The following is a 15,388-nucleotide window of genomic DNA, read 5'->3' as shown; positions in this document are numbered from 1 at the left end:
ATTTAAAATACGTAATTAAGTTATTTTTTATTAGGCTAATTAATATTCATGTGGAGTGCCATGGCACATTTCTTATAAATTTACGAGAGTGTATCATCTACACCATTAAAAATGCGACAGGATTATTTTAATATGAAGGAAGATATAGTTCTGAGGGATTTTGGGGACATGCGATAACTTAGGTAGGAAACTGACAAAAAGGTGATAGTTCTAAGGTATTTACTCTAAAATATAACAAATTATTCCTAGACTCTTTACTCCAAGGGCAACTTTGGAAAGAAGAAGTTAATTCCTTCTTGATATTTGAAAAAATCAAATATTGTGGACCACAAAAAAAGGGTTTTGGCATAGTATAACATACCCATATAATTGGCAGAAAATAGCCCTAATTATAGATATTGACATCAAATAGCCAATAAATATATATCACAATAATAATATGTATATCACAATTTTTTTCTTCTTCTTTGTCTATATCACCATGTATATTAAAATTTTATTTTTATTCTTTGTATATAAATAATATTATTCTTTGTATATCAATAATATAAAATTATATATATATAGTTATTGCTGCCTTTATATCATTGTATATCACAATAAAAATATTGTATTATTTGTATATTACAGTGTATAACACATTGGACATGTGTATACCAAAATAGATATCATAAGTTTATTTTTCTTCTTTATGTATATCAAAAATTAATTTTCTTTGTATACCAAAATATTATTTACTCCCACTATTATATTTATTATTTTATATTTTAGAACTTTCTTAAACATGCTATATCAAAAATTTATTTTCCTTTTTTGCTCAATAATTAATAATTATATTATTTGTATATCACAATGTATAACATAATAATAATAATAATAATGTGTGTATCAAAAAAATTTAATAAAATTTTATTTTCCTTCTTTGTATAACACATTTCAGATTGAAAACTCAAGTTCAAGACGACTTCACATGTATATCCCCTATTGTAACCCATGTATATCTCTATGTACATTAGTGATATCTCATGTATATTATATGTATCTGTGTATATCCATAAAAATTTGTGTTATATATACAATATACAATGTAATATACATGGGCACCCATAAAAAAATTATGTTGTAGACACGATATACAAAGTGATATACACAGACGTCCTTAAAAACCTGTGTGTGATATACACTGATGTACACGATATACAACGTGATATACACATGTCGCAGTTGGATTTTAGGTCTGGTTTTTTACCTGAAATCAATCTAAATCACTTCTAATCTTGCTCAAATTTTGTATATAGCCTCGTTTAGGTATTTTCAACCAGTTTCAATCACACCCACTCATTCAATCCAATCAAAAAAAAGAAGAGAGAAGAAAAACAAAGTTGAAATATATTTTCTCCCTGTTAGTTTTTGCTAATCTTGCTCAAATTTTATATATAGTATCGTTTAGGTATTTTCAACCAATTTCAATTACACCCACTCATTCAATCCAACAAAAGAAAAAGAAGAGAAAAGAAAAACAAAGTTGAAATATATTTTTTCGCTCTTAGTTGTTGCTTCTGATTTTTATGATGTGAGATCAACCTTACCTTTTCATCCCACTAATTTTTTTTGCATAATTTGCAAGAATTTGTGCTAAACTATGAGAGCAAAAGAGATGATATAGAAGAAGAAATACAAAGAGAGAAAGGGGGAGGGAAACCAAAATAAGCGTGTAGTTCTTTTTGAGAAAGAATATAAAAGAAAGTAGTTTTTTTAAGATTTGGCTATATAATACCAATTGTTTGGGGCTATCTTTGCCAAAACTAATATAAGGCTAAAAACTTACCAATTTCTATTATGTGTTGTTATAGGATGCCAATTTTTTTTCTTCTTTTCTGCTGAGTCCGAATGAATTTTCTGGTGGGCCATAATGGGCTTTCACTAGTGGATCTTGCTTTTAGATCCATTCCTTTCTCTACAGGCCCACCAAGAGCCCTCTGCCACCGCTCTGGCTACCCACCCCCGCTCTCTCACACACACCAGCAAGCAGTAATGGGTACAAAGTTTAATCAACTTTGTATGTGCATAAGATTTGCTCTTGTAAAGTTAATACTATTATTTATATAAACAACTTTTTAATACTTTCAGGTGAAGAAGAAATGGAAGGAAAAGTTATGGAAGGGGTAGCATCAATAGCACTTCTAGAAAACGGGTCAATTTCGGGTCATTTCGTTCATCTTCCCCATTCTATCTGTTATGGTCTCCATGGCACTGGTATAATTACTCAATTTGTCACAAATCATATATCTCCTTTTCCTTATTTGAAATGAATAGGTTGTTAGTTTTTTTTTTTTTTTTTTGGTTCGAAATAACTTGGGTGCACCTTGATTAATCTACTTGATACTTCTTACCTCTCACGAGTTGCAGGTAAAATGAAATGAGTAGCTCTGTCCACTAATGAGGGTTAGTGTTTTTGGTTAAGTACATTTGGTTCTTCTGCACCCAAGGGTGCCTATTAGTCAATAAAGTGGATTAGAAATTATGGGGTCTTATGTTCGGACTCCACTTGAGGCAAATAATACTAGGTTGATTTCTTTCATTCCGCCTAAGTTATGGTGGACAAAGTTATTTGGTACCTAAGTTGGTGAGAGGTAGCAGATTTGTTATGGAATAGTCGAGGTGTACGCATTGGTTCGGAAACCATCATAAAATAAAAATAAAAGTGCATTTGGGTCTTTTAAGTATTGGGTTATAACTATGCTAGGTGATTTTATTTCTATCTAAGTCTTGCCTAAGTCTTGTTGCGCAAAGTTATCCCGTCCCTGTACGGGTAGGAAGTAGCAAGTACCCAGTAAAATTGTCGATATGCTAAGCTTTGCTGGGCAGAGTCAAGTAGTAGGTACCTGATGGTATAGTCGAGATGCCTACAAGCTGGCCAGATATCACTGTTATGAGAAAATGAAATAGTGTTTGGGTTTATAACACGTCATTAACTTTGAAATCTTCTTATATCCTACTTGTGAACTTCTCTATGGACTAAAGTGAAACATTTAAGTTATATTGTGTTTCAACTCTCCCTTCTATTTCACCTTTTTTCGAGAACCTAATTTAGTTACTTTTACTACATCTCTGATCAATCTACTAATTGAGATACAATAGAAGTAACTAAATTAGGTTCAGTGAATTGAGGTCGCTTATAAATATCTACTATAACTCAATTCCAAACTAAGCCTTAGGTCATTCAAATCTTTTGCAACTATTCCCGCTATATGTAACGTGTGTCTAGATGAGCATGTTCTTAGTCTCTTGACAAATTCTGTATTCGTAGGATTTGTCATGGTTAACCTATTTTTATATTGGTCGTCAACCTAGTGCGACCCTCCTTTATCGTGGTTGACATAGGTTGAGATCACTTCTAGTGTATCTATATATCAAATATTGCGGTGTTCAATTGGATTTTGAACTAATTCTGTTTCTCCCTGAAAGAGATGGTTTGCGAAAGGGAATGCAGCAGGGGCGAGGACTACCGCTTGGTCAAGCTCACAATAATTGACTACAATGTAAGAGCTATTACCTATGGTTCTCTTCCAATCATATTACCATTATTTCTTTGTAATTAACTTGTTAGCTTAGCGATTTTACCAGGGTGTGATCAGCAAAGCTTGATCTTTCTTATTTCCTTAATTGTGGTGTATCATAGAAAAAGAGAGAAAGGGATGTCGTAGTGGAGTGCAGAGGACATGATGCTGCAAGGATTCACAATGTTGACCATGCTCATGGGTGAGTAGCCTGAAAATTACTTTGAAGAGTGTTTTAGAAAGGAAAGTTCTTGCTTTAATCCGAAGCGTCTCTCTTTAGCAAAAAATGTATATAACTTCTTTTGTGTGAAACCTTTCAGAGTTCTTCCAGTGTTTATTCTAGTCCTCGCTCTTGGAGTAGGATGGAACTGGAAGCAATTTCTTGCATCCGAGAAAACTCTACTTGAATCCATTTAATTTTTTGTTATCGGCAAACCTGTACACACCCTATAATGCTTTTGCTGAGGTCAATTGCGATTTTGACTTGAGGCATAAGGAGTGGGTAGAGGGCTGCGACTCGGGTGTAAATTTTATCTAGGATTTGATAGTGTATGGACTGGAGTCATCTTCCAAACATATTAGCTGTACTTTAGAACTCTAAACCTTAGTTTCTTTATCTTTTAAAAATTGTTATTTTAGAAAGATAAAACTTTTGAGGACCATGAAAAAGAATATTCGAAAGAGTACGATAGGTTCAAGGGAATAAAGAAGCATATTCATGTAGCAGAAATGATCATCACACATATGGCTAAGGCTGGCTATATAAGTTAAAGGCTTCTCTCCATTGTACTTTCCTAATTGTGTTGTATTTCTTTATCACTAGATGGGAGGACGATGTTGTGAATATGGTCGACCAGAAGGATCAGAAGCACAAGATTCTTGTTTCTTTCGAGTGTGAGACACTGAAAGCAGGTAAAGCAGCTGAGGACCATATCAACAAGTTCATGCCCAAATTAGCCGGGATTGATGCTGTTGGTAAAGTTACCATATTCCTATCATTTTACACTTTGCAAGATTTCTCTTTCTGATCGTAATATGAACCTGAAACAGTGTTTGCCTTTCTCTAATAATTTTAGTTATGGCCCAGCAATTTTATGTCAAACTGTTTTTCTTATATGTAAATCAAACAACAGTTTTAGACTGACGGGTTTCATGACTTGGGTATACTTTCTGTGTTGCTGCTCCTCGTGGCAGTTCACCATTTACTGTCCCTCTCCTGCACCTTCTTATTCTAACAAAGGAAAACACAAAGAAGGGAAGGAGGCTTTTCAAATCTTTACCTCAATTAAACATCCAACCTGGAAAATTCACCATCATTTGCACCAATTTGTAGTATTATGTTTTGAAAGTGTGGACCCTGTTATGATCTGCAGCATGCTAAGAATGGATGAAATAGTACTGTGCTTGACTCATATTTCCTTCTTTCCTGCAACTCTTGGTGATCCTGGGTATCTTTTGAGATATTTACCTGTTAATGCGTCCTTTTTTTTTTTTTTTTTTGCCTCCTGAATACTGGCTAAATGAAGACCTTCTGCATAAATCTCTGCGACTACTTAATTAGATATGAAGCTTTTATGGAGTTGGTTTTGATTTAAGAATCAGCCGAACAACTCTCTCTGTTAATTTGACCAGATTACATCCAGAACCTACTTAAGCCATCTTTCCTCGATGGAAAGGTACAGAAACAAATTTAACTGTCTGGTTGGTGTTTTATTTGCAAATCCAATGTTAAGCTTATTTTATTGTTGCATGGAAGTGATTTATCTCTACCCTTCGTATCTTCTCTGCCACATTTCTAACAGCTAGAACTTGCAGTTAACGTTGGCAAGATGAGCATCGTAGGCTTAGACTTCGAAGATGAAACTGGAGATGGAGATGATAACCAGCAGCATATTTGACGCGTCCAATTCCTGTAGTACCATCTTTTTGAGCTGCAGCTCTCATCTGCTGCCTTTGAGTCACTCGAGCACTTTGACTTGAAAACTATTTCAGAAGTTAGGCCGGGATGTATTTATCTTGTTAGTCATGTAGTTTCAGGCTTATTATCTTGGTGTTGTGCCGCTTCTTGTAATTATAGTAACTTAAAAAGCTGCTATAGGTTTTGCTAATTTTCACTTTAGATTAAGATGTATTTCCAAGTGTTGACAATGTTATACTGGGGGATTCGAGCTCAGAGCTCAATTGTAAATATATGGTGCACAAAGTCAAGCTAAACTCTCGTGATTACTATTACGCTATGATTACAATTTCTTTACTCATCAAGTATAGAATGCTTTGCTTTCATCGTTGAAAGCATTTCCAGTACTAACAATTAGTGTACATTTGTATATTTTCTGTCATCTTTTACGACCTGAGACGGTTTTCTTCACTGCTCCAACAGACACTAAGAATTGATCCAGGGATGATAGGGTCCTCATGTCATCTGGAGGGAAATAGCTAGCAGCCTTTCCTAATAGTGAAGAGAAGAGAAGCGAGAGAGAAGGCCGAGTGACATAGCGCTCGCCCAAGAGATCATCAAGAAATGCAAATGCTGCTAGCAAATCTGACCTGCTTGCATTTATCGGAGCTGCAAAATGAGCAGGGATAATTCTTGTGAATCTCCAGTCTCGAACTATGCTGTCAATCCAATCTCTAACCTGAAGTTGTAAGGAATACACCATATTATCAGAAGAATAGCGGAAGAAGGCAATCAAAAGAACGCACTCCTACACTTTGTCCTGACAGGAAAAGGATATTAGTTGCTTCTCCCGGGATGATATATGGCCCAAACTGTTGTAGGCGACTCTAAAGATGAGGGGTAACACCATTGCTTGTGCATGCAGGCATCATTAAACATAGGATCCTAGATTTATGTTACTATGTGTTGGGACAAGGTTATCTTATCAGATACAAAAAAATTGCAACGCCGCCTCAGTCCCAAGCAAGTTGGGATTGACTATATGAATCCTCATTGTCCATGTCACTCCATTTAAACTCGTTTTGATCCAATATTATTCTCGTCTTTAGTGGAAGTCAATAAAGTTTTAGGCAACAGTTTTGCAAGAATGAAAAACAGTGAGGGGTTTATTGAGTGTTAGGCTGTGCCAAAGATTTGCACATTGATTGTTCGATGAGCCAAGATATATTTTATTATGTAAATGCGAGAAAGCATGACTTGCCTTTTCAGGAACTTTGCTGAAAACCAATGTTTTAACAATTGGTGAAACAATTAGCTTTTGTGACATCTGAGCAAAGCTAGCATTTGGCTCCAGTAGATTTGATGGACCTAGAAACAAAATCTGAAGAACCATCCTCTCCCATCCTGAAAAAATGCAGAAAATACAGATAAAGCAAATTACTGTGCAATTTCTTGGATCTGCCATGTTGATATTTAAGTATATGAAAGTGTAGCCTCTCTAATATCCGAGCAGGCAACTTAATATGCTTTTAGATGAGATTGTCACACAATTCAGGTGTTCATCAACTTCTTGGTTACCAGTAGAGGACTAACCTTTCTGTCGATTGATTTTGTTGTCAACAACAGGTTCATCAGAAACTTCTTTTCCTTTACTAAGTAGTTTAACAGCCAAACCATTCTCTGCAGATGCTAACAAGGATTCTTTGCTAATACATTCAGGTGGAGTCTTCGGGACAAATATCACAGCATCTGTCACCAGCAGTGTCCTTGACCGTTTATGATAGAAAGCCACCTCAACATATGGTCCAATTCCTAAAAACCAATAGGCAAAAGTTTATTAGATTTGAGATACAAGGTACAACAGCATAATTCGGAATTATATGAGTGTTGGGTCTGTTACCAACTTCTGGAGAGCTCAAAACCTTCTGCTTAATATCATCAGCCCATGGTGTCGACATATCCTCATCTTTTAGTGTTTTTGCACGGAAAATCCCAAAAAACTCAAGAGGCAAATTTAAAGGCCAACTCCATTGCCTTGGTGCTACCCATACCTCAGCCTTTGGGAACTTTCTGGAAAAGGGGCCAACAAATATTTTGTGCTCATATGCAAATGTAGGAAGGACGATATATTTCACTGGATAACCTAACTCTTTCACGAGCTGAAAAAGGAAAACACACTTGTAAACATCAACATTTTGTGGTTTTAATTTATATATGTTGCGGAAGCCAAATGTATATAGTGTGAATAAGTCACAACTACTATACCAAAAATTATGACAGCCACCAAATAATAAATAAGACAATAAAGCAACAATAAAGGAACACCAGAATTTACGAGGTTCGGCTAATTTTGCCTACTCCTCGGACACAACCAATATTTTATTTCACTCCAAAAATACAAGTGAAATAATACTAAAGAGAGAAGATACAAATGTCTTAAACAGATGAGAAGGCAAATGAGAGGTGTGTTTAAATCCTAAACATTAAGCCTTCTTTTATAGGGGGAAATCCCCCCAACCCTTCTCTTCCCACCGATGTGGGACAAAAAGTTTTGCCAAATTCAACAAATCTCCACCTTGGCAAAATTCCACATCTTCAATTTTCTCTCAATAACAAATTTTGATTGTGTCTTCATCTTCAATCTTCAGTTTTCAACAATGTTGATCAAATCCAAACAATGTTGAAACTTGACCGCAGTCACCACCTTTGTCAGCATATCAGCAGGATTCTCCGTAGTATGAATTTTCTTCACTGTGACTCCACCTTCTTCTATGATTTCTCGTACGAAATGATACCGAACATCAATGTGCTTCGTCCTTGCATGATAAACTTGGTTCTTCGCTAATTGAATAGCACTTTGACTATCACAAAAAATTGTGATACCTTTTTGTTCAACACCAAGCTCCTTTAGCAATCCTTGAAGCCAAACTGCCTCTTTCACAGCCTCTGTAATAGCCATGTACTCTGCCTCTGTTGTAGACAAAGCAACTGTTGACTGCAAAGTAGACTTCCAACTAACTGGTGCCTTTGCAAAAGTAAACACATAACCAGTAGTTGATCTTCGTTTGTCCAGATCACCCGCAAAATCTGAGTCACAATATCCAACTACAGACTGATTGTCTTCCTGCTCAAAAACTAACCCGACATCTACAGTATTATGAATATACCGTAGAATCCACTTCACAGCTTGCCAATGCTCCTTCCCTGGATTGTGCATATATCTGCTAATAACTCCAACAGCTTGTGAAATGTCAGGCCTTGTGCAAACCATTGCATACATCAAGCTACCAACAACATTTGCGTATGGTACCTTTGACATATACTCTCGTTCAGCTTCATCCATTGGCGACATAATAGTACTTAGCTTAAAATGGGAAGCAAGTGGAGTACTAACTGGCTTAGTCTTGTCATCTATGCCAAAACGTTGAAGTACTCTCTTCAAATATTCCTTTTGAGATAAACAGAGTTTCTTTGAACGTCTATCTCTAATTATCTCCATGCCAAGAATTTTCTTTGCCTCACCCAAATCCTTCATCTCGAACTCCTTCTTCAGTTGAATCTTCAACTTATCAATTTCTTTCGAATTCTTGGAAGCTATCAACATATCATCAACATATAGGAGAAGATATACAAAGGAACCATCTTTAAGCTTGTGCAAATACACACAATGATCGTATTTGCTTCTCTTGTACCCTTGCCGCAACATAAACTCGTCAAATCGCTTGTACCATTGTCTAGAAGATTGTTTCAATCCGTACAACGATTTTTCAAGTTTGCACACCATATTTTCTTTTCCAGCAACTTTGAATCCTTCTGGCTGAGTCATGTAGATTTCCTCCTCCAAGTTTCCATGTAAAAACGCAGTTTTTACATCCATCTGAACTAGTTCCAAATCCAATTGTGCTACCAAAGCCAACATAATTCTAATGGAGGAATGTTTTACAACTGGAGAAAACACTTCATTGTAATCAATTCCCTCCTTTTGAGCATATCCTTTGGCCACCAATCTTGCTTTGTAGCGAACATCTAATTGGTTAGGAAATCCTTCTTTCTTTGCAAATACCCATTTGCACCCAATTGCTTTCTTTCCCTTCGGGAGATTGGCCAATCTCCATGTATGATTCTGATGAAGGGACTGTATTTCATCATTCATGGCAATCCTCCACTTATCTTCTTCTGAACTTTGGACAGCGTCTTTATAAGTAGTAGGAACATCATCAGCTACAATTGAGGTTGCACAAGCAACCGTCTCTATGAGACGAACATGTTTCGTTATTGTTCTTTTTGGCCTGCTGGTTGCTATTGATTCAAGTTGTTGTTGAGGTTCCTGAGTTGGAATCTCCTCTACTGGCTCTCCTTCCAGAGGGTAATCTTCATTTGTTTCCTCCTCTGCTTCTTGTGTAGGAAAAATAAATTTTCCCTCAAACTCCACCTGCTTAGAAGCACCTTTATTTTGTTTGGTATCTTCTGTTACCTTATTTACCATAGCAGATTCATCAAAGGTAACATCCCTGCTGAATATTACTTTCTTTGTCATAGGACACCATAAGCGATATCCTTTGACTCCAGAAGTAATTCCCATAAAAATAGCCTTCTTTGCCCTTGGATCCAATTTTGACTCCGTCACATGATAATATGCAGTTGAGCCAAACACGTGCAAAGAGTTATAATCTACAGCAGGTTTTCCATACCATTTTTCAAATGGTGTCTTGCCATCAATAGCAGCAGATGGTAGACGATTAATGAGGTGGCATGCATATGTAATTGCCTCAGCCCAAAATTCTTTGCCCAAGCCAGCATTGGACAACATACACCGTACCTTCTCCAGCAAGGTCCGGTTCATACGTTCTGCCACTCCATTCTGTTGTGGTGTATGTCTAACAGTGAAGTGTCGGACGATGCCATCATTTTCACAGACCTTATTGAAATGATCATTTTTGTATTCACCTCCATTGTCTGTGCGAATACACTTGATCCTCCTGCCTGTTTGATTCTCCACCATCGTCTTCCATTTGAGAAAAATTCCCAGCACTTCATCTTTGTTTTTCATTGTATACACCCACACTCTTCGAGAAAAATCATCAACAAAGGTTACAAAATAGTGCTTCCCACCCAATGAAGGTGTTTTGGAAGGACCCCAAACATCAGAGTGTACATAATCCAAAATGCCTTTAGTATTATGGATCGCTGTACCAAATTTAACCCTTGTCTGTTTCCCTTTGACACAATGCTCACAAAACTCCAAGTTGCAAGCCTTTACTCCTTTTAACAATCCTTGATCTGATAGAGTTTTCAAGGATTTTCCTCCAGCATGTCCCAAGCGCATGTGTCATAGCTTGGTTGCTTCTGCCTCTTTGTCGTCACTGGATGTCACTGTCGCTGTCCCAATAACTGTACTGCCACGATAGCGGTACATATTATTATTCTTCCGATTAGCCTTCATTACCACTAGTGCACCGGAGCATACTCTCATCACTCCATTTTCTGCAATGATTTTGAACCCTTTTGATTCTAGGGCTCCCACAGAGATGAGATTCTTCTTCAAATCCGGTACATATCGAACATCTGTTAATGTTCTGATCATTCCATCATGGTTCCTTAATCGTATTGAACCAATGCCATATGAGGTAAGAGGGCTGTTATCCGCTGTGTGGACGACTCCATATTCTCCTTCTTGAAATTCCACGAACCAGTCCCTGTTGGGACACATATGATAGCTACAAGCCGAGTCCATCAACCATATGTCTGATGATGTTGATGACTCTGTTGTAACTAATGAGAAGTCTGAATCATCACAATCAACTACATTTGAATCCATAATGGCCTTTCCATTGTTATGTTTGGCCTTATTCTTCAACTTCGGACAGTCTTTCTTCCAGTGCCCTTTTTCTCGACAAAAGGCACATTCATCTTTGCTGGGTCTGGATCTTGACTTGGATCTTCCCTTCTTTGTCCTCGTTTGACTTTGAGGACGACCCCTCACAAATAGTGCTTCTCCTTCTCCGCCCTTCTGTTTTTCTCGCTTTCTTTGTTCATAGCTGTACAAAGCCGAACAAACTTCTCTGAGAGAAACTTCGTCATTTCCATGGAGTAGAGTAGTTTCAAGGTGCTCGTACTCATCAGGAAGTGACGCCAACAACATCAAGGCCAAGTCACCATCATCATAAGTTGTATCCATATTTTGCAAATCTGTGACCAACTTATTGAAACTGGTGATATGTTCATTCATCGTGGTACCAGGAACATAGGTGAAGTGAAACAGTCTCTTCTTCATGTACAATTTATTTTGACTGTTTTTCTTCAAAAATTTATCCTCCAGTGCTTTCCATAATCTACTTGCAGAAGTTTCCTTTGTGTATGGATATTTCTGTTCTCTAGCAAGGTAGGATCGAATGGTACCACAAGCAACACGATTGATAATTCTCCAATCTTCTTCTCCAATAGCATCTGGTCTCTTTTCTTCAATGGCCAGATCTAGCCCTTGTTGAAAAAGGACATCTAGAACCTCGCCTTGCCACATCCCAAAATGTCCGGACCCGTCAAATATTTCGACCGCAAATTTCGCATTTGACACAATTCTTGTCATAAGCGAAGATGCCAATGATGACGTATTGTTGACACTTGATGTAGATTCTTCTTGTTTATTGTCTCCCATCTTTGACACAAATATTATTTAATAGCTGACGACACAAATCAAGATTATTTCCTTTCTGGTGTGGAAGATCAGACTAAGCTGCAACCACAGAGCATACTAAGACAGAATCTTGACACAGTTACCAAGATAAATCTTTTCTGATGTGGAAGATCAGACTATGCTGCAACCACAGAGCATACTAAGACAGTACCTTGGCTCTGATACCAATTGTTGCGGAAGCCAAATGTATATAGTGTGAATAAGTCACAACTACTATACCAAAAATTATGACAGCCACCAAATAATAAATAAGACAATAAAGCAACAATAAAGGGAACACCAGAATTTACGAGGTTCGGCTAATTTTGCCTACTCCTCGGACACAACCAATATTTTATTTCACTCCAAAAATACAAGTGAAATAATACTAAAGAGAGAAGATACAAATGTCTTAAACAGATGAGAAGACAAATGAGAGGTGTGTTAAAATCCTAAACATTAAGCCTTCTTTTATAGGGGGGAAATCCCCCCAACCCTTCTCTTCCCACCGATGTGGGACAAAAAGTTTTGCCAAATTCAACAATATACACTGATCAACTCATTTTAACTGGTTACGGAGAGTGATTACTCTATTTGTCAAGTTAAACATAGGCTTATTATGAAAAGTTACATGTTATAGTAGATCCAACTTAACATGATAACCTAAATATCTATCAACTGTTAGTGCACAAATCTTAAACACTTCTAACAATATAGCATGTTTACAGCCAATCGTAGATCAACACCATCAGTAAACAAGAACCCCTATCAACTTCATCAAAAATAAAGATGGGAAACAACCCCTATAATTTCTAGTCATTTCAATACTTGAAATACTGAGAAAATATCATCCTCAATCCAATCTACTGAAAAATCATTGATAGTTGACGATGTTGGCTTTAGAGTTACCTGAATACACTCTTTGGTTGGAGCAATAGGAGCATGAACCCACAATTCACCAGATTTAAGTTTGATGACAGTCATTCTGATGTTTGTTGAAACACTGCTGAATCCCAATGCTTGCTCTTGCTCAAATAACCATATGCTGTCTTTGACAACCTGAGATACTAATGATGAAAAAGTGTTAGTGGCACAATACGGGTACTCTGTCTGAATACATACAGTTTTTCTGAAGATCCTCTCTACAGATTACGATGCCGAGCTATATCTATCAATCACCTAATATAACAATTCAAAAAAGACAGGTAAATTAAGACTGTTCTAGTTAGTCCAATTCCGGAGTCTTAAATGCAGTATATTTCATTATGATCATACACCTGCCAGGAATTTTATTAGCGAAACTTGTTATTTCTCCCAGATATCCGTTTTAGTTAAACATGAAAGTTGCTTCTCCAAAAGATTTTGAGTTTTGCTTAACTGTTAAGCCTTTACAGAGCCAAAAGAACTAGCAGACATGAGTATGTTTCTCACGTCACTTCATTCCATCACTCAGTGTTGCTCGGATCCTCCACAATTTCGGCTGCACCCATATCGGATCCTCAAATGCACTATTTTTGGAGGATCCAGCACAGGTATGGCTTGGAGTATCCAAGCTAATAGCCATCACAGAACCTCAGGTCGAAGATTGTTTTTCAGTATCTAGGTTTTGTAATGTCTTCTTATATATGTTTGTCATATTATGCCGTGTTTAAAGAACAACATAATTCCTAAGTAACAGTTGATGTTGGTGTTGGCGGTAAAGTCTAGTAGTTACTCTTAATAGTAGACATCCTATAATGTGGTGAATTGATCTGAAATATAACAAAAAGAATGATGTAGAGCCACGAAACACTACTACATAGTTAGATATCAGAGAGACGTCCATGTCTCACTGCCATTCAATATCCAAATGAATTTCCACATAATTGATCTAGGAGAAAGAGTCAACCCCAAACATGAAGGGAATATTGCAGACCTAACAGTAAATAAATGTCACCCTTCCTTTTAGATGAAGTGATCACATGATATAACATTCACTTTTAGATTCATTTTCCTTTAAGCTATAGCTCATAGTTTAAGTTAATCTTCTGATAAATGGACCTTGGACCTAACTCAACCCAAAAGCTAGGACAGATGGCCTCCCACGCCCATCGATGTGGGACTCAACAAATTCAAAAGAATCCAAAGAGAAAAAAGACAATCAGATTAACTTCTATAAACTGACAGCATAAGAGAAATTTTACACCATAAAAAATAATTATAGGTAGTGCCTATAAAAAGTGGGAATAGTGACCAGCAAAATAATACTACTATAGTCCAAAAAGAATCCTTTAAATTATCATTAAATTCATGAAATATGATCAATCAGGTGATTCCATTTTTGGCACATAAACACTAAACAGCAGCATAATTGCAAGAAAAAACTAATGGTTACCTCAGTTCTAATGGTGCGTCTATTAAGAAAAGGACCAAGAGGAAAAGGAAATCCAGTGAAATTGAGGTAAAATCTCCCCCCACTAACATCATTACTCTCTTCAGAAATTTTACCTGTACCAGTAGCAGATACTACCAAACAAATATCATTTCTAGCTTTAGTTCTTCTGCTTTTTAACTGAAAATTAAGACTCTTTATGGGAACCCCACTACTGAAATTGGATCCAAATTCTCTAGAAGATGACGCGCAGTGGAAAAATGTAGATTTTGTTGATGCCACAGCCATAGATGATGCTACCATTATTTCTCAAATTAAACTTGGCAATAGAGTAAAAAGAGTTAATAGAGGTCCTGTTATTATCTTGATGGTCGCATTTTTGACACGTGGACGATCCATTTTAGATTGTCCTACTTGGAATTTTAAATAATTTTCTGTGGACAATAATAAATTACAAATAACAGGGAAATTTAACGAACTTTCCAAAAATCTCACCTCCTACCTTGAATTTCAACCAGATAATGCAACTATATTATTAATTAAAGCTACCTCGGCGAATTATACTTAATACGGCTTAGGGGTCGTTTGGTTTGATGTATAATGAAGTAAATTTTAATCTACGCATTACTCATACAATTTCGTTTTGTGGTATAAAATTCTTCATAAGTAATATAACTAAATAATGTTTATTTTTCAGTACTGAAATCCGCATAAATTTGCGGATAGTTAAATTTGTTATTCAATTATGTACTTTTAAGATAATTACCCGCATAGTATAGTCATCTTTGGGAGGGAATACTTTACCCCAAAATTAGATTTCTTGATACTAATTTTAATTAGTCGGACCCCAAAATAAGTATTGGACAAGCTGTGAGGAAAAAAGAGAA

The 15,388-nt window shown here is 36.5% G+C and overlaps 2 protein-coding genes across 5 annotated transcripts; one reads left to right on the top strand and one right to left on the bottom strand.

Moving 5' to 3' along the window:
• Nucleotides 1-1,878: 1,878 nt before the first annotated feature.
• Nucleotides 1,879-5,822, top strand: LOC104237210 (uncharacterized). 3 transcript variants are annotated; one of them, XM_009791319.2, is made up of 6 exons: nt 1,879-2,038; nt 2,131-2,256; nt 3,469-3,542; nt 3,683-3,762; nt 4,384-4,535; nt 5,376-5,822. In XM_009791319.2, exons 1-6 carry the CDS (start codon nt 1,891-1,893, stop codon nt 5,456-5,458), a joined length of 663 nt encoding a protein of 220 aa, XP_009789621.1. In that variant the 5' UTR covers nt 1,879-1,890; the 3' UTR covers nt 5,459-5,822. The 3 variants fall into 3 exon arrangements, with proteins under 3 accessions (XP_009789621.1, XP_009789620.1, XP_009789622.1); XM_009791318.2 differs by having other exon boundaries at nt 1,879-2,059; XM_009791320.2 differs by having other exon boundaries at nt 1,879-2,059; nt 4,384-4,472; nt 5,376-5,577.
• On the bottom strand, nt 5,765-14,815 carry LOC104237211 (uncharacterized). 2 transcript variants are annotated; one of them, XM_070155879.1, is made up of 6 exons: nt 14,505-14,815; nt 13,040-13,189; nt 7,358-7,616; nt 7,051-7,269; nt 6,719-6,861; nt 5,765-6,196 (listed from the first exon to the last, which is right to left on the bottom strand). In XM_070155879.1, the coding sequence occupies exons 1-6, from the start codon at nt 14,802-14,804 to the stop codon at nt 5,897-5,899; spliced, it is 1,371 nt and encodes a 456-aa protein (XP_070011980.1). In that variant the 5' UTR covers nt 14,805-14,815; the 3' UTR covers nt 5,765-5,896. The 2 variants fall into 2 exon arrangements, with proteins under 2 accessions (XP_070011980.1, XP_070011981.1); XM_070155880.1 differs by having other exon boundaries at nt 13,040-13,197; nt 14,618-14,815.
• Nucleotides 14,816-15,388: the final 573 nt, after the last annotated feature.

This window comes from Nicotiana sylvestris, chromosome 9, assembly GCF_000393655.2.
Source record: "Nicotiana sylvestris chromosome 9, ASM39365v2, whole genome shotgun sequence".
Lineage (NCBI taxonomy): Eukaryota > Viridiplantae > Streptophyta > Magnoliopsida > Solanales > Solanaceae > Nicotiana > Nicotiana sylvestris.
Note: the sequence above shows the minus strand (reverse complement) of the source record. Positions and strands in the feature narration are given on the sequence as shown.

Coding starts and splice junctions, on each gene's coding strand:
- LOC104237211 (XM_070155879.1), bottom strand. CDS start 14,804: ATGGTAGCATCATCTATGGCTGTGGCATCAACAAAATCTACATTTTTC. Junction 7,617..13,039: donor CAACCAAAGAGTGTATTCAG/GTAACTCTAAAG, acceptor TTCCTTTTTCAG/CTCGTGAAAGAGTTAGGTTA. Junction 7,270..7,357: donor TTTGAGCTCTCCAGAAGTTG/GTAACAGACCCA, acceptor ATTGGTTTTTAG/GAATTGGACCATATGTTGAG.
- LOC104237210 (XM_009791318.2), top strand. CDS start 1,891: ATGAATTTTCTGGTGGGCCATAATGGGCTTTCACTAGTGGATCTTGCT. Junction 2,060..2,130: donor TACAAAGTTTAATCAACTTT/GTATGTGCATAA, acceptor TAATACTTTCAG/GTGAAGAAGAAATGGAAGGA. Junction 4,536..5,375: donor AGCCGGGATTGATGCTGTTG/GTAAAGTTACCA, acceptor TAGAACTTGCAG/TTAACGTTGGCAAGATGAGC.